General features: G+C 42.4%; 8 protein-coding genes across 8 annotated transcripts; 5 read left to right on the top strand and 3 right to left on the bottom strand. All coding sequences in view use genetic code 12, as the record gives it.

Moving 5' to 3' along the window:
* Positions 1-580: 580 nt before the first annotated feature.
* Positions 581-5596, top strand: RBR3 (Rbr3p; the record flags this gene model as incomplete). Its single annotated transcript, XM_036808537.1, has 1 exon — positions 581-5596. One exon carries the CDS (start codon positions 581-583, stop codon positions 5594-5596), a length of 5016 nt encoding a protein of 1671 aa, XP_036665264.1.
* A 2957-nt stretch (positions 5597-8553) lies between these two features.
* CPAR2_806420 (uncharacterized protein) lies at positions 8554-13698 on the top strand (the record flags this gene model as incomplete). Its single annotated transcript, XM_036808538.1, has 1 exon — positions 8554-13698. One exon carries the CDS (start codon positions 8554-8556, stop codon positions 13696-13698), a length of 5145 nt encoding a protein of 1714 aa, XP_036665265.1.
* Positions 13699-14193: 495 nt separating this feature from the next.
* CPAR2_806430 (uncharacterized protein) lies at positions 14194-15567 on the bottom strand (the record flags this gene model as incomplete). Its single annotated transcript, XM_036808539.1, has 1 exon — positions 14194-15567. One exon carries the CDS (start codon positions 15565-15567, stop codon positions 14194-14196), a length of 1374 nt encoding a protein of 457 aa, XP_036665266.1.
* Positions 15568-15740: 173 nt separating this feature from the next.
* On the bottom strand, positions 15741-16619 carry DFG10 (putative polyprenol reductase; the record flags this gene model as incomplete). Its single annotated transcript, XM_036808540.1, has 1 exon — positions 15741-16619. One exon carries the CDS (start codon positions 16617-16619, stop codon positions 15741-15743), a length of 879 nt encoding a protein of 292 aa, XP_036665267.1.
* Positions 16620-16766: 147 nt separating this feature from the next.
* VPS28 (ESCRT-I subunit protein) lies at positions 16767-17558 on the top strand (the record flags this gene model as incomplete). The annotated part of the gene is made up of 1 exon (XM_036808541.1): positions 16767-17558. The coding sequence occupies one exon, from the start codon at positions 16767-16769 to the stop codon at positions 17556-17558; it is 792 nt and encodes a 263-aa protein (XP_036665268.1).
* A 95-nt stretch (positions 17559-17653) lies between these two features.
* Positions 17654-18487, bottom strand: CPAR2_806460 (proteasome regulatory particle lid subunit; the record flags this gene model as incomplete). Its single annotated transcript, XM_036808542.1, has 1 exon — positions 17654-18487. The coding sequence occupies one exon, from the start codon at positions 18485-18487 to the stop codon at positions 17654-17656; it is 834 nt and encodes a 277-aa protein (XP_036665269.1).
* A 271-nt stretch (positions 18488-18758) lies between these two features.
* On the top strand, positions 18759-19151 carry CPAR2_806470 (RNA methylation protein; the record flags this gene model as incomplete). The annotated part of the gene is made up of 1 exon (XM_036808543.1): positions 18759-19151. One exon carries the CDS (start codon positions 18759-18761, stop codon positions 19149-19151), a length of 393 nt encoding a protein of 130 aa, XP_036665270.1.
* Positions 19152-20140: 989 nt separating this feature from the next.
* CPAR2_806480 (serine/threonine protein kinase) lies at positions 20141-22705 on the top strand (the record flags this gene model as incomplete). The annotated part of the gene is made up of 1 exon (XM_036808544.1): positions 20141-22705. One exon carries the CDS (start codon positions 20141-20143, stop codon positions 22703-22705), a length of 2565 nt encoding a protein of 854 aa, XP_036665271.1.
* Between the last annotated feature and the right edge of the window lie 434 nt (positions 22706-23139).

The raw sequence follows: 23139 nt of genomic DNA on the forward strand, positions 1-23139 counted from the left end.
TCTGTGTGCTGAAGTTTAAATGAGAAAAAGAAAATAGAAACACTTGAGTTTGTGTCAAAATGACACCCTCTAATCGCCCCTTTAATCCCCTAAGGGCTTTTCTTGTCTTACTTTTCTTCATCCCTTTCATTGCAATACAAAACTAAGGTTTATTACTGTTGGGGTAAAACAAAATGAGATTTTGTAACTTTACCGGCTTCAAACTTTGATCTGCAAATTTTTTTCAAGATTAGTTTACTAGGGCGTAAGGTTTAATATCTGTTTATAATCTTCCGCTCGTATTTGTGACACTTACGTAAGATTTTTGAATTTAGGTTTTGTGAAATATCAGTTTGCCCTGTGAAAGTTTTTCTAGCCCTACGCCCTAGACTCAAGCACCATTTATTGGCCAATGTTAAGACCCTTTATTAATAGCAAATACTTAGTTTTACAATAGAATTGGAAATTGCACTAGACCGCTGACGTTATATTCCCAATGTCATATTTCTTATATAAATGGATATCCTCCCCCCGTAGAGTTCGCTCTTTTATAAAGTTTCTTTCTTTCGCAACCATCAAACCATTCTAGTCACAAGCTATGATGATGCTTCCCAAATTAAGCTTGATAGTTTACCTTTATATCTCAGTGGTTCTGGGTCTAAACATTGCCACTAACACTATCGACAGAGGTGCTATATCTTTGAATGTTGGAGATATTACAATCAATTCAGGAGCTTATTGGTCAATCATTAACAACGCTATTTCTGCTTTTGTTTCAAACTTAGAAGTTGCTCCCGAAGCCGGTTTATATATTTCAAGTACATCATCATTAATTTCTTTGCAAGTCACTTTATTGGGGTTGTTAAACTCAATCACAAACAATGGAATTATTTCTTTCAATTCGCTTGCTTCCTTGACTTCTTCAAACTACAACCTAATTGGTTGGTCATTCCAAAACAATGGTGAGATGTACTTGGGTGCTTCTGGAATCGTAGCTAGTACTATGAGTATTACTGCGGCTAGTTGGAAGAATACTGGGTTACTTGTGTTTTATCAAAATCAGAGAAATGAAGGTATAGTTAACTTGGGCGCACCTTTGGGTACAATCAACAATAACGGTCAAATTTGTTTTCATAATGAAGTATATCATCAAACAACTTCTATTGCCGGTACAGGTTGTATCACTGCTGATAGAGATTCTAGCATCTATATCACTAATGCTGCTTTATCTGTCTCAACCGGGCAAACATTTTACTTGGCTGATGGTGCATCTTCAATGATTGTACAAGCCTTGTCCACGCCACAAACATTCAATGTGCGTAATTTCGGTCAAGTTAATGGGATTGCAAACAAAATTGGTTTATCAATTCCGCTTTTTGCATTAATTGGCAGCGCATGGTCATACAATTCAGCCACGGGAATATTAACATTGAGGGGTGCTGGTTTATTACTGCAATACTTCAATATTGGTACAGGATACGATTCATCCAAATTCCAAGTTGTTACCGATAGTGGAGCTGGATTACCATCAACTTTGTGGGGCTCTATTCAATATAATGGACCAGTGCCAAACCCGGGGCTACCAAGCCAATGTCGCGTTTGTAAATCTTTACCAGACATTCCTGGTGCGCAGCCTACCGAATACACAACAACAATCACTACAACCAGTAATGGAAACACTTTAACTGAAACAGGGATTGTTGATATCACTACAAATACGGCAGGGTCATGGTATACAACCACATCAATATTCACCACTGGATCCACATTTAGGACCGAATACACCACTAGCTGGACAACCACAAAACCCGATGGAACTATTCAGACTGACTCTGGAATTGTGTCGGTGTCAGACACATCGCTGACTACGATTACCACGTTCCCACAACCCACTCAAACCGAGTACACCACCACCTGGACTACAACCAAGGATGACGGATCTGTTGAGACTGACTCAGGTATTGTTTCGCAAAGCGGAGACTCATTGACTACGATTACAACATTCCCACAACCAACTCAAACCGAGTACACCACCACTTGGACTACAACCAAGGATGATGGATCTGTTGAGACGGACTCAGGTATCGTATCGCAAAGTGGAGACTCATTGACCACGATTACAACATTCCCACAACCAACTCAAACCGAGTACACCACCACTTGGACTACAACCAAGGATGATGGATCTGTTGAGACGGACTCAGGTATCGTATCACAAAGTGGAGACTCATTGACTACGATTACAACATTCCCACAACCAACTCAAACCGAGTACACCACCACTTGGACTACAACCAAGGATGATGGATCTGTTGAGACGGACTCAGGTATCGTATCACAAAGTGGAGACTCATTGACTACGATTACCACGTTCCCACAACCAACTCAAACCGAGTACACCACCACTTGGACTACAACCAAGGATGACGGATCTGTTGAGACTGACTCAGGTATCGTTTCGCAAAGCGGAGACTCATTGACCACGGTTACAACATTCCCACAAGAGAGTGTTGCTGGCCCTGTGACCACAGAGTACACCACCACCTGGACTACAACCAAGGACGATGGATCGGTTGAGACTGACTCAGGTATTGTTTCGCAAAGTGGAGACTCATTGACGACGATTACCACGTTCCCACAACCAACTCAAACCGAGTACACCACCACTTGGACTACAACCAAGGATGACGGATCTGTTGAGACTGACTCAGGTATCGTATCGCAAAGCGGAGACTCATTGACGACGATTACCACGTTCCCACAACCAACTCAAACCGAGTACACCACCACCTGGACTACAACCAAGGATGATGGATCTGTTGAGACTGACTCAGGTATCGTATCACAAAGTGGAGACTCATTGACGACGATTACCACGTTCCCACAACCAACTCAAACCGAGTACACCACCACTTGGACTACAACCAAGGATGACGGATCTGTTGAGACTGACTCAGGTATTGTTTCGCAAAGTGGAGACTCATTGACCACGATTACCACGTTCCCACAACCAACGCAAACCGAGTACACCACCACTTGGACTACAACCAAGGATGATGGATCTGTTGAGACTGACTCAGGTATCGTATCGCAAAGCGGAGACTCATTGACCACGATTACAACATTCCCACAACCAACTCAAACCGAGTACACCACCACTTGGACTACAACCAAGGATGACGGATCTGTTGAGACTGACTCAGGTATCGTATCGCAAAGCGGAGACTCATTGACGACGATTACCACGTTCCCACAACCAACTCAAACCGAGTACACCACCACTTGGACTACAACCAAGGATGACGGATCTGTTGAGACTGACTCAGGTATCGTATCACAAAGCGGAGACTCATTGACTACGATTACCACGTTCCCACAACCAACTCAAACCGAGTACACCACCACCTGGACTACAACCAAGGATGATGGATCTGTTGAGACTGACTCAGGTATCGTATCACAAAGCGGAGACTCATTGACTACGATTACCACGTTCCCACAAGAGAGTGTTGCTAGTCCTGTGACGACAGAGTACACCACCACTTGGACTACAACCAAGGATGACGGATCTGTTGAGACTGACTCAGGTATCGTATCACAAAGCGGAGACTCATTGACTACGATTACCACGTTCCCACAACCAACGCAAACCGAGTACACCACCACCTGGACTACAACCAAGGATGATGGATCTGTTGAGACTGACTCAGGTATCGTATCACAAAGCGGAGACTCATTGACCACGGTTACAACATTCCCACAAGAGAGTGTTGCTGGCCCTGTGACCACAGAGTACACCACCACTTGGACTACAACCAAGGATGACGGATCTGTTGAGACTGACTCAGGTATTGTTTCGCAAAGCGGAGACTCATTGACGACGATTACCACGTTCCCACAAGAGAGTGTTGCTAGTCCTGTGACGACAGAGTACACCACCACCTGGACTACAACCAAGGACGATGGATCGGTTGAGACTGACTCAGGTATTGTTTCGCAAAGCGGAGACTCATTGACGACGATTACCACGTTCCCACAAGAGAGTGTTGCTAGTCCTGTGACCACAGAGTACACCACCACTTGGACTACAACCAAGGATGACGGATCTGTTGAGACGGACTCAGGTATTGTTTCGCAAAGCGGAGACTCATTGACGACGATTACCACGTTCCCACAACCCACTCAAACCGAGTACACCACCACTTGGACTACAACCAAGGATGATGGATCGGTTGAGACTGACTCAGGTATTGTTTCGCAAAGCGGAGACTCATTGACGACGATTACCACGTTCCCACAAGAGAGTGTTGCTGGCCCTGTGACCACAGAGTACACCACCACTTGGACTACAACCAAGGATGACGGATCTGTTGAGACTGACTCAGGTATTGTTTCGCAAAGCGGAGACTCATTGACCACAATTACAACATTCCCACAAGAGAGTGTTGCTAGTCCTGTGACCACAGAGTACACCACCACCTGGACTACAACCAAGGATGATGGATCTGTTGAGACTGACTCAGGTATTGTTTCGCAAAGCGGAGACTCATTGACGACGATTACCACGTTCCCACAAGAGAGTGTTGCTGGCCCTGTGACCACAGAGTACACCACCACTTGGACTACAACCAAGGATGACGGATCTGTTGAGACTGACTCAGGTATTGTTTCGCAAAGCGGAGACTCATTGACGACGATTACCACGTTCCCACAAGAGAGTGTTGCTAGTCCTGTGACGACAGAGTACACCACCACCTGGACTACAACCAAGGACGATGGATCGGTTGAGACTGACTCAGGTATTGTTTCGCAAAGCGGAGACTCATTGACGACGATTACCACGTTCCCACAAGAGAGTGTTGCTGGCCCTGTGACCACAGAGTACACCACCACTTGGACTACAACCAAGGATGACGGATCTGTTGAGACTGACTCAGGTATTGTTTCGCAAAGCGGAGACTCATTGACCACAATTACAACATTCCCACAAGAGAGTGTTGCTAGTCCTGTGACCACAGAGTACACCACCACCTGGACTACAACCAAGGATGATGGATCTGTTGAAACCGATTGGAATGTTGGGTCTAGCCCCATTACAACTTACGTTCCAACAAATACATCGTCATCTATATCAGAATTGATACCTGGTTCTTCCATTGTTTTGGAGGATAGTGCTGGTACTATTTCGATTTCGGAGGTTGACGCACCAGGCCAGCCTGATACTGGGTTTGCAGTTGGCTCCTCTATGGTATCTTACTCAACAAGCCTAGTTGCTATTTCAGATGTTGCCCGAACGAGCACTTTGGTACTGTTGGAACCGCTGGTGTCTTTAGGATCTCCAGCCGTCGAAACTACTGAGGTTTCAAATTATAGTTCAGAAACGAGCGAATCGTTTTCGACAAGAGAATCAGCACACACATCTAATGTTAGTTTAAGTCAAGCTGGATCAGATGAGCAATACAAAAGTCACACAAGCCGACCAAGCACATTGGCAGAGCATACTAGTGGTGTCCAATCAACAGCTACCATACCTGCAATATATGAGGGCACCGGAGCAATTACAAAATATTCTACCTTTGTTGGTGTGCTTGCTTCCTTAATTTTTGTCATGGTTTAATTGGCTGTTAGGTTTTAAAATGTCGGGTGTCAATCCAGTTAGATTAGTTCTTGATTTGCGATTTTATCCATTTTTCGTTAAGAAATTCCCATTAGATTGGTAATTTGTATTTACTTTAAATTATTTCGGTCTTCCATTGTGTTTATTTTAATTTTAATATTTAATTGTTTTGATTGGTGAGTTGAGTCTTGTTTACATAGAAATGGTACGATAATCAAGCCCACAAGAAAAAAAATAATTTTAAATATTCGTGAAATTTGTCTCGACTGCATTAAGTCGATCTTGTCTCCATAATAGCATTAATTTTGTCCTGAATGCTCAAGTAAAGGGCCTTTATATCTTCCGCATCGTCTGTCGTTTCAAAAGAGAATGTGTATGCTGATAGGGTATTTGGACTCTTTTCTTGTCGTAACTTTTTAACACACCAGCGCTTAGTCTGATCATTTGCGACTGATTCGCGTAAATAGGTCGTCGCATGAAGTTGGATCTTAACAAAATACCGTTTTTGACCACAGGTAATATCTGTCTAATGATGGGATTTCGTCCTTTCTTGACATAGTCGGACTTTCAATCACAACCGAGCAGCAATCTTGAATCCGTACATGTGAGCAAGTGGATAATGACCTAGTAAGCAAGGACTCAAGGAGTGATGAAATTGCGCTCTGACAGGTTTTGAGTCAAATACTCATTTGAAGTTAAGGTGAGTTGTAAAATTCTACATTCCAAGAATTTGCATGCACTGTATAACGAAGAATTAAATAATCTGAAACCTCAGTGAATGCATCAATTTTTAAAAGAGCAGGGTCAACCGACTAAGAGAAAGATTTATAGGATCTTTTAATTGGCCAAAATTAGATCTGTTATTTGCTTTGATCTTTGGAACAGTAGACGAAGCAATGTGGGCATACGTTATTCGACACTGTTTTGGATGAAAGTGTGCTAATTTTAATTAAATCCAAACAAGAGTCGTTTTCCTGGATGTTTCTTGCAGGAGATGGAAGCAAAAAAAATCAACAATTGGGGGATTTCTTTGAGACCACTTCCTCATACTCGTGGCTAACTGATAATGATGTCTCAACCTTAATTATATAGCGGTTGACAAGGTTGTAAACTGTAAACAACTTAGTTATACTTATCGCGCAATATAAAACAGTGGTCAGTTATATGGCGAGATCCAATAACGTATGCAAAGTAACAGAGATCGGCACGACATTGAATTGATATTACTCGAAAAATTAAACTCTCTCAAACCTTTTGGCTAAATAAATATGCGAATGGAAATGGCCATGTATACAACAAATTCGTGTACAAACAAATGAAAGAAGACACCCCAGAGTTCAAACGAGTTCTACGTTTTAGAATGCATGCGTCTGGCTCTACACGGGGTTAAGAAAGTTTCCATTGTTGTAAGCTAGTGTCACTTTGAAACCCTTTCATAGTTTATGCAGGGATCGCTTTCTGAAAAATGCCATTCAACTGGAAAGCTTATTCACTTGGATAACGCAAGCTAAGACAACATTAAATAGTGTAGTGTGTTTTTTTTTTTTCCATCTCAAACTACACATATCCAAAGTGTTTGGCAAGACCGATGAAGGTAGAAAAGACTTTAGGTCAACACTCTTCAATTCAATATCTGTATAATTTGCTTCAATAATTCACTTTGAATGTCAAGTAGGTGTCGGTCTACCTACGTTTTGGTTTCGTTTAGATTGAAAGAGCAAATACATGGTCTGAAACAATTCTGATTTGGGAAAGATAAATTTTGATCAATTTAAAGTTTCTGCGTGTGGTTGTAAGGGCGGGGCTGGCACCTGAAACTTTACGTTTTAAGTTGCACCTTCTGGAACACCTTGTGAAGAATTTCTTTCCTGTCCTCTGGTAATGCATCTGAGGGGGGGAATGTATTGAAGATAGAGAATTCCATGGTAGCACTGAAAAGCTCACCCAAAAAGAAAGTTCCGAGTCTGGTACTATCTACTCTTTGTAACTCATGTCGCTGTTAAAACCGGCACCATTTGTTCTCAATTTTCATTATTTGAGTTTAGACTGTGATTATCACATACAGAGGATCATCAATCTCCAAACACATTTTGGGAAGATTTGCTTCCTTTTTGGTATAACTAAGTCGGGCGAGCAATACTTGTCGAACGAATTATGACCAGACCTTTCTGTCTTCGCTTTTGAGAAGAACTAGTAATAAAAGCACGTGTTTTTACAATAAATTTTGAAGTCTATCAAAAAATCAGGGGCTCAAATAGCAAAGCTGTAATAAAACAAAATGACCCAGCTCTACAGTATTATCTTTGTCTTTTCTTTCCACAATAAAAAAAACAAGCTGATATACAGATATCTTTTTAGTATTGGGATTTATCAGGCCATTTGGACCGCAACCATCCGTTCCTTTATTGGGGAATGTGTTAACCCCAAATGGAATGGCAAGTATTCAATGCAATGATCGGCGTTGTTTCTCGTTTGGGTGGAAATCTGACAATACAATGTTTCAGAATGGCGAATGTTGAGCACTAACACCAGTCCCTCCTTTCAGGGATCCATTGATTTGTTTACTCTTTTGGAGCTCCACTGGCTAAAAACGCAGATCTTCATCGACCCCAATTTTTAGCCTTTCTTAAAATGAATACAGGGTTTTTTTTTCAACATTAAATTTGCAACATTGGTTTTGTGTAGCGAACCCTTTAATCCTTTGCAATCTTTTTTCTCAAATTGATTGGCGATAACTTAGATCTGGTATATACACGAGTATCGAGCACCATCAATTGAATAAGGTGATCTTTTGAATTAAAAGCTGTAAAACTGAGAATTTGGCCAACTCTCTTGGACATTGTAACTTATAAATAGGACTTGATATTCCCTACGTAATCCCTTCAACTGTAGCTTCACAACTACAATCACTTTTCCATCCTTGTGACTACTTAATCATACTGAAACAAAAATAAAGGATGTTGAAAAACGTGCTATACACAATATTCTTGTTTATAATCCAAGTAATATCAGCTTATGATGTCTATGGTTTAGATGTATCAAAAGGTCCTATCAATCTTTCCATAGGTAACATTCATATTCATACAGGGGGTTACTGGTCCATTATTGATAACACAATATCTGCCCTTGTTGGAGATTTGAAGGTTGAGAGGGGCGGTGGATTCTTCATTTCCACATTCAACGAATTGATAGGTTTGCAAGTACTTTTGTTGGGTTTATTGAACTCAATTGAGAATGATGGTATCATTGCATTTAATTCTTTAAAAACCCTCATACCACCTATTTACAATTTAATTGGATTGACCTTCAGAAATACTGGTGAGGTGTACTTGGCTGCTGATGGTACGCTTCCACCATTCATTGGTTTAACTGCACCTACTTGGACCAATAATGGCTTAGTCGTTATTTACCTTAACAAGAGATCGACTACTTTGGTTAACTTGGGGGCTGTTTTATCCAGAGTTGAAAACGACGGTACCATTTGTTTCAATAACGTTGTTTATCAACAATTGACAAGTATTCAAGGTAATGGTTGTATTGTTGCAAACAGAGATTCTACAATCTACATCACCAATGCGTTGCTACCAATCCCCAAGGAGCAAACTTTTTTCTTGGCAGATCATAAAAGCTCAATCGTTGTCGAACCTTTGAGCATTCCTGCAAGGTTCACTGTTAAAGGTTTTGGATGGGGAAACAAGATTGGTTTGAGTATCCCGCTTTTGAAGATACCAATTTTGGGAAAGCGTGCAGTTGACTATAACCCATTTACTGGTATATTGACTTTGAGAGGATTAGGTTTGGGCCTTTTATCACAAGAGTTTGACATTGGAAGGGGTTATGATAAAAGAAGGTTTCAAGTGGTGACTGATAATGGTGCTGGTATCCCTCTTATGCTTTGGGGGTCTGTCGAGTACAATGGTCCTATCCCTAACCCACATAGACCTGCTATCTGTATGTGCAAAGATCCTCCAGAGCCACCAACGACTGGTGAGTCATTAACATCTCTACCAGCACCTTTGACAACGGTAACATCAGTTTTAGTCACGCTGCCAACAATAGAGACTCCTAGTGTTACTGACATTCCTGTGTCGCGTGATTTATCGTCTACTGACGACGAGACAACTGGAAATGGTGGCCAGACTTCTCCAACTGACGGCGGTAATGGTGGTCAAACATCTCCAACTGATGGTGGTAATGGCGGTGAGCCAACTGACGGCGGTAATGGTGGTGAGCCAACTGACGGCGGTAATGGCGGCCAGACTTCTCCAACTGACGGCGGTAATGGTGGCGAGCCAACTGACGGCGGTAATGGTGGTCAAACATCTCCAACTGATGGCGGTAATGGTGGTGAGCCAACTGACGGCGGTAATGGTGGTCAAACGTCTCCAACTGATGGTGGTAATGGCGGTGAGCCAACTGACGGCGGTAATGGTGGTCAAACATCTCCAACTGACGGCGGTAATGGCGGCCAGACTTCTCCAACTGACGGCGGTAATGGTGGCGAGCCAACTGACGGCGGCAATGGTGGTCAAACATCTCCAACTGACGGCGGTAATGGCGGCCAGACTTCTCCAACTGATGGCGGTAATGGTGGCGAGCCAACTGACGGCGGTAATGGTGGTCAAACATCTCCAACTGACGGCGGTAATGGCGGCCAGACTTCTCCAACTGATGGCGGTAATGGTGGCGAGCCAACTGACGGCGGTAATGGTGGTCAAACATCTCCAACTGATGGCGGTAATGGTGGTGAGCCAACTGACGGCGGTAATGGTGGTCAAACGTCTCCAACTGATGGTGGTAATGGCGGTGAGCCAACTGACGGCGGTAATGGTGGTCAAACATCTCCAACTGACGGCGGTAATGGCGGCCAGACTTCTCCAACTGACGGCGGTAATGGTGGCGAGCCAACTGACGGCGGCAATGGTGGTCAAACATCTCCAACTGACGGCGGTAATGGCGGCCAGACTTCTCCAACTGATGGCGGTAATGGTGGCGAGCCAACTGACGGCGGTAATGGTGGTCAAACATCTCCAACTGACGGCGGTAATGGCGGCCAGACTTCTCCAACTGATGGCGGTAATGGTGGCGAGCCAACTGACGGCGGTAATGGTGGTCAAACGTCTCCAACTGATGGTGGTAATGGCGGTGAGCCAACTGACGGCGGTAATGGTGGTCAAACGTCTCCAACTGATGGCGGTAATGGTGGCGAGCCAACTGATGGTGGTAATGGCGGTGAGCCAACTGACGGCGGTAATGGCGGCCAGACTTCTCCAACTGATGGCGGTAATGGTGGCGAGCCAACTGATGGTGGTAATGGCGGTGAGCCAACTGACGGCGGTAATGGCGGCCAGACTTCTCCAACTGATGGTGGTAATAATGGCGAGCCAACTGACGGCGGCAATGGTGGTCAAACATCTCCAACTGATGGTGGTAATGGCGGTGAGCCAACTGACGGCGGTAATGGCGGCCAGACTTCTCCAACTGATGGCGGTAATGGTGGCGAGCCAACTGATGGTGGTAATGGCGGTGAGCCAACTGACGGCGGTAATGGCGGCCAGACTTCTCCAACTGATGGCGGTAATGGTGGCGAGCCAACTGATGGTGGTAATGGCGGTGAGCCAACTGACGGCGGTAATGGCGGCCAGACTTCTCCAACTGACGGCGGTAATGGTGGCGAGCCAACTGACGGCGGCAATGGTGGTCAAACATCTCCAACTGACGGCGGTAATGGCGGCCAGACTTCTCCAACTGATGGCGGTAATGGTGGCGAGCCAACTGACGGCGGTAATGGTGGTCAAACATCTCCAACTGACGGCGGTAATGGCGGCCAGACTTCTCCAACTGATGGCGGTAATGGTGGCGAGCCAACTGACGGCGGTAATGGTGGTCAAACGTCTCCAACTGATGGTGGTAATGGCGGTGAGCCAACTGACGGCGGTAATGGTGGTCAAACGTCTCCAACTGATGGCGGTAATGGTGGCGAGCCAACTGATGGTGGTAATGGCGGTGAGCCAACTGACGGCGGTAATGGCGGCCAGACTTCTCCAACTGATGGCGGTAATGGTGGCGAGCCAACTGATGGTGGTAATGGCGGTGAGCCAACTGACGGCGGTAATGGCGGCCAGACTTCTCCAACTGATGGCGGTAATGGTGGCGAGCCAACTGATGGTGGTAATGGCGGTGAGCCAACTGACGGCGGTAATGGCGGCCAGACTTCTCCAACTGATGGTGGTAATAATGGCGAGCCAACTGACGGCGGCAATGGTGGTCAAACATCTCCAACTGATGGTGGTAATGGCGGTGAGCCAACTGACGGCGGTAATGGCGGCCAGACTTCTCCAACTGACGGCGGTAATGGCGGCCAGACTTCTCCAACTGACGGCGGTAATGGCGGCCAGACTTCTCCAACTGACGGCGGTAATGGTGGCGAGCCAACTGACGGCGGTAATGGTGGTCAAACATCTCCAACTGATGGCGGTAATGGTGGTGAGCCAACTGACGGCGGTAATGGCGGCCAGACTTCTCTAACTGATGGTGGTAATGGCGGTGAGCCAACTGACGGCGGTAATGGCGGCGAGCCAACTGACGGCGGTAATGGCGGTGAAGGTACACCAACTGATGGTGGAAATGGTGGTAAAGGTACTCCAACTGACGGCGGTAATGGCGGTGAAGGTACACCAGCTGATGGTGGAAACGGTGGTGAAGGTACTCCAACTGACGGCGGTAATGGCGGTGAGCCAACTGACGGCGGCAATGGTGGCGAGCCAACTGATGGTGGTAATGGCGGTGAGCCAACTGATGGTGGTAATGGCGGTGAGCCAACTGACGGCGGTAATGGCGGTGAAGGTACACCAACTGATGGTGGAAACGGTGGTGAAGGTACTCCAACTGACGGCGGTAACGGTGGTAATGGCGGTGAAGTGCCAGGTGACAATGGAGCTGGCGCTGGTGACAACGGAGCTGGTGTTCCAGGTGACAACGGAGCTGGTGTTCCAGGTGACAACGGAGCTGGTGTTCCAGGTGACAATGGAGCTGGCGCTGGAGGACCAGGCGATAATGGAACTGGCGCTGGTGACAATGGAGCTGGTGTTCCAGGTGATAATGGAGCTGGTGTTCCAGGTGACAACGGAGCTGGTGTTCCAGGTGATAATGGAGCTGGCGCTGGTGACAATGGAGCTGGCGCTGGAGGACCAGGCGATAATGGAACTGGCGCTGGTGACAATGGAGCTGGTGTTCCAGGTGACAATGGAGCTGGAGCTGGAGGACCGGGCGATAATGGAGCTGGCGCTGGTGACAATGGAGCTGGCGCTGGAGGACCAGGCGATAATGGAGCTGGCGCTGGTGACAATGGAGCTGGCGCTGGTGACAACGGAGCTGGTGTTCCAGGTGACAACGGAGCTGGTGTTCCAGGTGACAATGGAGCTGGTGTTCCAGGTGATAATGGAGCTGGCGCTGGTGACAATGGAGCTGGCGCTGGAGGACCAGGCGATAATGGAACTGGCGCTGGTGACAATGGAGCTGGTGTTCCAGGTGACAATGGAGCTGGAGCTGGAGGACCAGGCGATAATGGAGCTGGCGCTGGTGACAATGGAGCTGGCGCTGGTGACAACGGAGCTGGTGTTCCAGGTGACAACGGAGCTGGTGTTCCAGGTGACAATGGAGCTGGTGTTCCAGGTGATAATGGAGCTGGCGCTGGTGACAATGGAGCTGGCGCTGGAGGACCAGGCGATAATGGAACTGGCGCTGGTGACAATGGAGCTGGCGCTGGTGACAACGGAGCTGGTGTTCCAGGTGACAACGGAGCTGGTGTTCCAGGTGACAATGGAGCTGGTGTTCCAGGTGATAATGGAGCTGGCGCTGGTGACAATGGAGCTGGAGCTGGCGCTGGTGACAATGGAGCTGGAGCTGGAGGACCTGGTGACAATGGAGCTGGAGCTGGTGACAATGGAGCTGGCGCAGGTGACAACGGAGCTGGAGCTGGATCTGGTGATACAGGGGATAATGGAGCTGTCTCCGAGTTGGAAAACGCTGCATTCTCTTTCAAACCCAACAAAGTTTTGATCTCAGTTGCTGGTATTCTTGCTGCATACGCCATGGTATAGTGCGGCCAAGGGTTCATTCATCTATTGCCGGCCTGTCAACAACAATAATTTGACAATTTATTGGACATTTTTTAATAATTCGGTTACTTCAAAATTTTCTTATTTAACAATTCACCAGATGATATTGGCTAATACGCTCATGGGTTTGGATGAGTTTCAAATTTTCGGTTTTTAGGTTGGTCATCCTTTGGTTGGCTTACATATTCATTCAATTTTCAGTTCTTTGGCTAGTGTGTGTGTATATACTACTATAAAGAACGATACTTTCGTTTTTAATAATTCGTGACAATCAGTATAGAGTATCATTTGCTTGAGCCTTACAGTGGTGCGTCTAGTTTAGGTATGAGAAGCAATATGTGAGTACGCTACTACAACTTTATGGTTACTTTTAAAGGTTGTAGAGAACACGAAAACGTTATATTGATGTAGAAGAAGGGGTTTCCATAATTGCTCAACTTCGTGCTGTTGATATCCATTGTGATGTTGTAGTTATCTCTAATCGATATATGGTACCAAATTCTTCATACTGCCATTGTGATTAATGCCACCTATTTGATCACGAGCAAGTCCCAATTTGACCCAGTCCTCTTTGCAATTCTTGTATATTGTTGGTGGCAACTTGTATCTGTTCATCAAATTGCAAATCGCACCATAGCTTGTCGCCAAGAAAAACTGATCGATAAATTCCCCACCAAATCGTGCTTTAGCAACTTCACATTCATGCATAATCCATTTCAACAAATATTCACTTGATCGTCTCTCGAATGGACAAACAGTTAGTGGTAAATGAATATCGAAATCTTTGGCTTTATGTAGTTTGATCTTTAAAATCGTTTCAAACTTTATCGAGTAGAATTTACCCGAAGTTGTAAAACTTTGAAGGTGAGTGATTGGTAGTCCCTCTGGTATTCGATCAATTGTTTTATGGGTTGCGATATTTGCTGATTCGATGATTGTTGTATCGTTGTCGAATGAAACTTCGTTTTCAATAATGTAGGGTTCATCATTGTAGAATACTTCCAAATTGTCATTGATTTTGGGGAATTTCACATCAAACAGTTGAGTTTCCCCTTGTGTGTTTAGTTCTTTCGTCAATTGCAACGTTTTTGTATGTAGCTTGTTTTCCTTCTTTGGAGGTAGTCCGCCATCAAAACATTCTAGATACTCTTTTACCTGAAAAGTCACTTGCTTTACCGCTAGGTGCTTTTTGACTTTGTTATTAGATGAATTGATCATCAATTTACAATGTAGCTCAAACTGATCACCAGGACCAACTGATGTCGTAGGAATTGTCACTTCCCCCACAACTTGATTATCGGGCGACTTTTGTTGTTCAATCACCGGCTCATTGAATTGTCGATATAGTGGTAGAGTATCATATGTCTTGATGACAACGGGGAAGGTATCAATGAATGATGATTCGCCACCACTGCTTTCCCCAGTAACTACTTTCACCGCAAGATAATGGGTAGTAGATGCCCCTAGCGTCGGCAGATACCCACTGGGTATCACATCCTTTGGCACTGGTATCATCACCGGCAAGTCTATCCCTAATACATTTTGAGAGAATACATTCACGGGTTTGAATGCCAATGGATCTTCAAATATCTTAAACTCTTTGAACGCTTCAGTACTTCCAAGTTTTGCAGGTACCGTTACTTTTTGACGAGTTATCAACACTACTGAAACCGATCGTATCAAAAAGGGTGAGCCATTGGCTGTTCTGACGTGGATGATTGTTTCAATTCGTGGTATACTTCGAGGGATCCCGGGACAACCAAACACTATCGTTGATGCTGTTGGCTCTAAAAAAATAGTAAGCGGGTACTCCTGTTTCTGAGAAGTATTTGATGAACCTTGAAAACGCATTTTGGTGGGGGGATACAGAGTTGAGGGAGTGAATGCTCTATGTTGTGGAGTTTTTGAATAGACTAAAGATGTTTTGCGTCTTCAAAGTTCTCGCCTCTTAGTTTTCCACATGGATGAATACTCAACTTGATAGCTTACATACTTACTTACTTACTTGTATTAGATATCAGCTCCTACAATATACCGGGAAATATAGCCCACTTCAAATCGAACTCCTCTCTGTATTTGTGCTGATAATAACGGTACGTTTCAACAGCAGACACAGATAGATTAACCACCACAAATATCAAACTGGATATAAACATCAAGGATGTCAAGTTGATGCCATTCTTTACACTGAATAGCATAAATACAGTGTAAATTACCACTTCATAGAAATAGTGAGGAGACGCAACAACTTTAAACTTGGGTAACGAATATTTCACCAAGTGAGCAAGATGATAATGAGCTCTAAATTGTTGTACAGAAGCAATGCCAAACACAGCAATAAGGACGTAGTCGATTATAGTTAAAGCAGCACTTGCTGAACAATTTCCCGACAAGCCCAAATACGTGGCTAATGCAATCAACACATAATGTGACATACCAACAATATAATGAGTAATATTCATATATGAAGTAGGGGAAAACTTGGTGACAGCAAAACTCTCAATCATTCGTCTTGCACCTTGTATAATGAGGATAGTGTTGATTAGTCGCATGTTCTTATAAGTTACATCACTTGATTGACCTATTATGGATTCATGACATGCTCTAAAATATGTAGCTGTAGACAATGTGAACAAACAAATGTAGAAATGAGCAAACCACAGTTTCTGAACCACTGCGTATTTGACTATGATATCAATAACTTTAGAAGGTGGAGAATGGGAGCCTCTGTTTTCATTGTTGTTATCGTTATCGTTAGTTTCGTTGTGGTAATTGACTGTTTTCCCATAGTTTAATAGTTTTTTCAATGGAGTAACATATTTGACTAGCAATACACCTAATGTTAAAGCAAAGTAAACTAGCGAAACAAGTAATTGTAAGTTATAAGTTGAAGTAATATCCATGTGAAAGGTGTATGGTGTATATGCAAAAAAGAGTTGAAAAGAGAAAAGAATATCAAAATGTATCAAAGAAATGTCCCCATTATTGTACGATTACTATCTACCACAGAAATAAAATAAGAAAGAAAACGGCGTCTTACAAAGTGCTATATGTCACATCCACCAGAATACGCCCCAACGGCTTCAACATCATTCACCATCTCTTCAAAATCAACCCAATTCAACCAAGAAATAACCCGCTCATCATTAATCAAATCACCATCAAATAAACCAGTTTATAACTCATTAGCTGAAATCAGTTCAATATTAACGTCAATTGAAATGTTGGAGAATTCATTCTTGAAAGATTACACTACTGATAAGGAGAAGTATACATCAACAGCGTATCGACTAATTTACCAGTATCAAATTATAATAAAGGGGTTCGATGAATCGAAATTGCCCGTGTTGAAGAGTTTATTCTCCAATTTGAATCCTGATTTATCAAATTTTTTGGCATTATTTACTTCCAAATTTAATATAAATTGTCCACAAGCAGTGAATCGACTACTAAGTGGAGTACCGTCAACAATTGATCATCTAGCAATATCCACGAGTGGAGGTGGAGCTGCAGCAAATGCCGCCACAGCAAACGCCACCGCTACCACTAGAGCCAATGCTAGATTGATTGCTGAGATTACCGGAAATTTTATCACGTGTATGGATGCAGTGAAGCTCAACTACAAGACTAGGGATCAATTGCATCCGTTATTGAGTGATTTAGTGGTGAATTTAAATGAGTTTAATGAAACAATTGAGTTTAATGGGAAATCAAAATTGATCAACTGGCTAATTAAGATTAACAATTTGGAAAAGGAACTTTCACAAGAGGATTCAGATTTGTTTTTGAATGATTTGGATACTGCGTACAAAGGGTTTTACGAATCATTGGAAAACCATTAAGAATAAAAGGAGAAGAACGGTTTTTATGATTGATTTTGTACAATTAATCCAATTCGTTCAACATAACCTAATATATTGTAAATGATAGTTTTATTTTATACAATTGACTCTATTTGTTCAGCATAACCCAACACATTTTTGATGATTGCTTCGTTATCAACAGTCTCTTCATTCTCAACTTTAGTGAAGTAAATTACCCCTTGATCAAATTTCCAATTGGTCAAGTCCAATGATTCTTTCAAAGTTTGTTCAAATGTTAAATCACTCAATTCTTGAGGTAAATATAACAAGCTTTTGCAATTGGAAATGGCGATTGAATCATATGTCTTTTCCAAACTCTTAGCAATTTCAAATCTCAACGCATTGATCAATGTATCAGCAAAATGAGTAAATTCTTTACATGGTAAGTTTGAATCTTCCTTCAACAAATTCCAAATCTTGATATAGTTTCCCTCCATCAAGTTTCTTTCCAAATCAATGGGGAATTTTAAGAACTTATCATGTTCAACGTCATATTGTTTTGAATTGCAGATCATTTCTAATTCAACATTGAATTTAGAAATTGAACCCTGACTTAAAAGATATAATAAAAACAATGATATAATTTTGGTTGAGTCGGTGTTTAGGTGAGGTTTGTTTAAATTGTGAATTTTACCATTGGTGTAAAAGGGCTTCAACTGGGCAAAATAGCTCTCAAATCCAGAGTAGTTATTGGTGAGCAATGATGATAAAGCACCTATCTCCAATATTCTTTGGGCGATTTTAAGATCATTGACTTGGTCTTCAGTTTGAGTGTTTGAATCCAATGGCACCAACAAGTTGTGTTTGATCAATTCAATTTTGATGGGTGCTAGGAGTTGTTGACACTTTTGATAGTCTTGTTTATCATATACACTGTATATTTCAGCAGTAAGTTTTTGAAGCGACATGGTTAGTGCAAGTGTATGATGGTTTGGCAAATGTAAGATGGTTTGTGATTGCCACCAAAAATAGAATTTCTGACAACACTCTTTACGAAATATAACCAAAGTCGTGTCGCAATAATATACCTTGCGACACTTTGTAACAATACGTGAAAAAACGAAAAATTTCAAAAAAACCATACTCATCACCCAGATCACGAAGATCCTTCTCGCCAGAATAAACGATTACACCCTCCGAAGAGTAGCAAAGTTTCCACGTTGTCACATAAGTAACAGTATGAAGTTCTTGACAACAAATTTCGTACAATGCGCAGTTAAAAGCTGTCAATCATCATCAGACTCATTCCCATTGAAATACGAAGAATGCCAATTAGTACAAGAAGAACAAGAATTTAAACCGGAATTTATAGTACACATGTTGGAGAAGCTTGATTGGAATGCAGTAATATCAGTGGCTAAAGACTTGGGAAATGATTCATTACCAGCAACTAAACCTGAAGGTTTAGATCCGATTATGGAAGATGATAAAGTTGTGTTGAAAGATCTACATATATTGTTAATTGAGACTCAGTTGATTGAAGGGAAAATGATTTGTAACAATTGCCATCATATTTATTACATCAAAAATTCGATACCAAACTTTCTTTTACCACCACATCTTGCAAATTGAGTGAATCAATAGGAAGTCAGTAACATAGGAGAGAACAAGAGTTATTGCTTGGTTTGTCTGTGAGATGTGATGTTAGAGCTTTGTTCGAAGGTGAAATTGAGTGGGTGTTTGCATACAGTTGATAAGGGAGTATGTTTGCATATCTAGTAGTATATTAATGGTTGTAGGAAGCAGATTAAAAGCAGAAAAGAAAAGGGCAATGATGGTGACGTTAATTGTGGCTTACAAACTTTATGACTATGTAGGCTATTCTTTGAAGTAACGCTTAATATGAGCTTGTGTTGTAAGCTATAGATGACGTTCCCATGTTTCAAGTTGATGTCTTAATTTAATGTATTGCGACATGACTTTGTTTTTTGCGACATACTACGTATGTACTGTTGATTAAAGTAACTCAACTTAAGAAAGGTAAACAAACTGCAAAACTAACTTTAAACTGATCTCTCTATGTGTACTATGTATTACTATTGTACTCTATTGTAGCTATCGTACTGAAAAGTATAACCATACAACAACAAAACTTTATCAAGGGAGGGATGAAGAAAATGGGCTCACTTGAAATGTAGAAATGAAAAGAAAAGATTTAACTAAATACTAACACTTAATCCCTTCCCCCTTCTTTTCATTACTTACATCTACTACTATCTTTGTTGCTCATACTCACTCTATTCTCACTCTGTTTGTTACTGTCTATCTCTTTAGGAGTTTCACCAAATGTCCGTTTTTACTTTTTGAGTTTCAACTTTTTTTTTTTTCTTTTGTTTTTTTTTTTTTTTTTGGGCCAATTCTCAACACCACCACTACATTCCCTATAAACCGCCTTGACTTTTCTACAACTTTAAACTGGAAATTTCATCGAAATATCAATAAATTCCAGCTGCCTATTCATACTAGAGTAGAGTCCTATACACTAGATTCACACACATTTAAAGCATACAACTCCATTTACCCTCCAACTTACCAAAAGCAATAGCGTTTGTTTGCAGGTTATGGTTAATTTAAACCTATTCCAGAACATCACTAGTACCAATAGCACCAATACAAACAATGACAAGTCCGAAGTTTCTACTCACAACACCGGTCCAAACGATGCAGGGCTGTCTTTAGTAGCAGAGCCCCTGGATGACTGCTCCAATCGAGATAGTCCAGAGATGCGTCCACTGTCACGTACCAGAAACAGATCAATATCAATATCTCGATTCTTCTTCAATAGAGAGCATGATACCCCAGGTACACCACCAACTGGTAATACTGCATCTGGTAACTTTTCCCCGGAAAACAGCTCATCCAAATCAACGGTGTCTGGGGCACCTTCTGACCAAGCAAGTAATAGCAATAGCAATAGCACCAGCAACAACAATACTGGAATGAACAAATTGAAAAACATATTTCGTTTCCCTTCAAATTCTGTATCCTCATCAGAAAATAAATCACTGGGACAAAGACAGCGGTCTTTATCATCACCGTTTCGACAAAACAGCAAAGACAATAATAACAACCACAAGAAATCATCAAGTATCAATCATTTAGCAGCGCCACTGCCACCACAAGTACCGGAAATAGTCACTGACTCTCCAGAATCTCATGATTTGGCAGAGACGTCCACTAGTCCAGTTGTTAATTCAAACCCTTATTTTCAACACCAAGGACTTCCTCCACATTTAACAACATCTTCACCACGTCAACCAAATTTGCTAACAACAAACAAGTCTGAACTTTCCGTTTCATTAAGACATAATGACTCTATTTACTCATTGAATGAACATGGAGTATTGCAACCACCTCCAAAGATTCACTATAGTCAGTCTTCATTTTCTGGTGATGATGAATCAGATGATGATATTACCAATGTCGCCACCAAGAGTGGCACGGATCAATCCACGTATCTTGAACCACCAAAACAGGAGGTGTCACCAATGAAACAAGTTGGTGAAGAACCATCGGCCCTAACGCCACCGCCATCACCATTCCAAAGAGCTCTCAGACGTGTTGCGTCTGCACCTCTTGTGCACAAATTGATGAATGACAAATCAACAGCGGGAGATGCATTTTCACCCCCCTTACTAAGCAACAACAAAGAACAAGAGCCATTTGATCTTAGTAAGCATATTGGAGAAGTTACAATCACTGGTCGTCCACGCACTTTAACCCAAGATCGTACTTATTCTCATGCAGCTACTCGTGTAGTTGATGTACAAGTTGGTCCCAGCAGTTTTGAAAAAATCAGACTCTTGGGTAAAGGTGATGTGGGTAAGGTTTACCTTGTACGTGAATTACAATCAAATAGACTTTATGCCATGAAGATTCTTAGCAAAAAGGAAATGATTGAACGAAACAAGATTAAACGGGCATTGGTTGAACAAGAAATTTTGGCAACATCAAATCACCCATTTATTGTTACATTGTATCATTCATTCCAATCAAAACACTACCTTTACTTGTGTATGGAATACTGTATGGGTGGAGAGTTTTTTCGAGCTTTACAAACTAGAGATACAAAGACCATTTCTGAAAATGATGCCAAGTTTTACGCCGCTGAAGTGACGGCAGCATTGGAATATCTTCATTTAATGGGATTCATTTATCGTGACTTGAAACCGGAAAATATCTTGTTGCATCAATCAGGACATATCATGTTGAGTGATTTTGATTTGTCTAAACGTAGTGAACGGGCGAAAAACCCCGAGATTGCTTTCAATAAAACCAATGGACTATCAATTACTTCACCAGGAGCATATTCCCCTCATCATGGTCCAACATTGGATACCAAAGCGTGTATTGATGGGTTTAGAACCAATTCATTTGTGGGGACTGAAGAATATATTGCCCCTGAAGTGATTCGAGGTAAGGGACACACTAGTGCTGTTGATTGGTGGACGTTGGGAATATTCATTTATGAAATGTTGTATGGAACAACTCCCTTCAAGGGTCATGATCGTAAAAAGACATTTGCCAATGTCCTTAAACGTGATGTTAAATTTGATCTTGTACCTACACAACAATCTGTGTCTTCAAATTGTAAAAATTTGATTAAGAAATTGTTGATTAAGGAAGAAGATAAACGATTAGGGTCCAAGACTGGGGCCTCTGAGATCAAGAATCATGTGTTTTTTAAGAATACACAATGGGCATTGTTAAGGCATCAGAAACCACCTATGATTCCTGTATTGACCAAATCAAAGAAACATCGTGGTGATCAAAAGAGTGGGGCCAAAGGGGCTACTGCAGACAAGGAAAATGGCGGTGAATTACCCGAAGATGCCATGAAAGAAGTACAATCAGTTCTGGAAACTGATCCCAATGATCCATTTGCCAAGTTCAACTCCGTAACATTGCGATATGGTGATAACGAAACCACGACATTTGAATTTAATGATCCCACCAACGGCATTGGCGGTGGCGGTGATGATGCTGGTGGTGGACTCGTTAATGGTCTCGCACTTGATTCATCAGTGGTTTATAGCCAGGACCAGGCTACGGCATATACTAGTGTTGCTTACACTATGACGTCCCCTGATAATGTAACTACAAAGAGGGGTTTTTTACGAAGGTGAGTGAGCGCACAAGATATTGCAAGGTTGGATACATTGATTACAATTTATAAGCATGTATACGAAAAGTTTAGAAAATGATATATTTTTATTATACACGGATGTAGTCGATCATACATTCGTTATGTCGATATATTGGAACCGAAGCTATATTGGAAAAAAGGCTGTGTTGGATTTCTCTCCCCTCGACGGGCTGTGTCCAAGTCCCATTCTTGTTTCTGTAGACACCATCAACAACGCCGCATCGAAGACAGTCCAATAATGAAATGCTGACTAGGTGTGTGTTGTGTGTACTTCTGTGCCTCAACTCGCTCGTACACTCACTCACTCACTGCCTCGTTGATATTTGCCATTGTACAAATTTGTGACATCTTTCCAATCGCTCGTTGTCAAATAAAACACAAAACTAAGGAAGTGAAAATCCAGGAACATATATC

Source organism: Candida parapsilosis, contig 005807 (assembly GCF_000182765.1).
Source record: "Candida parapsilosis strain CDC317 annotated contig 005807".
NCBI classification, from domain to species: Eukaryota; Fungi; Ascomycota; class Pichiomycetes; order Serinales; family Debaryomycetaceae; genus Lodderomyces; species Lodderomyces parapsilosis.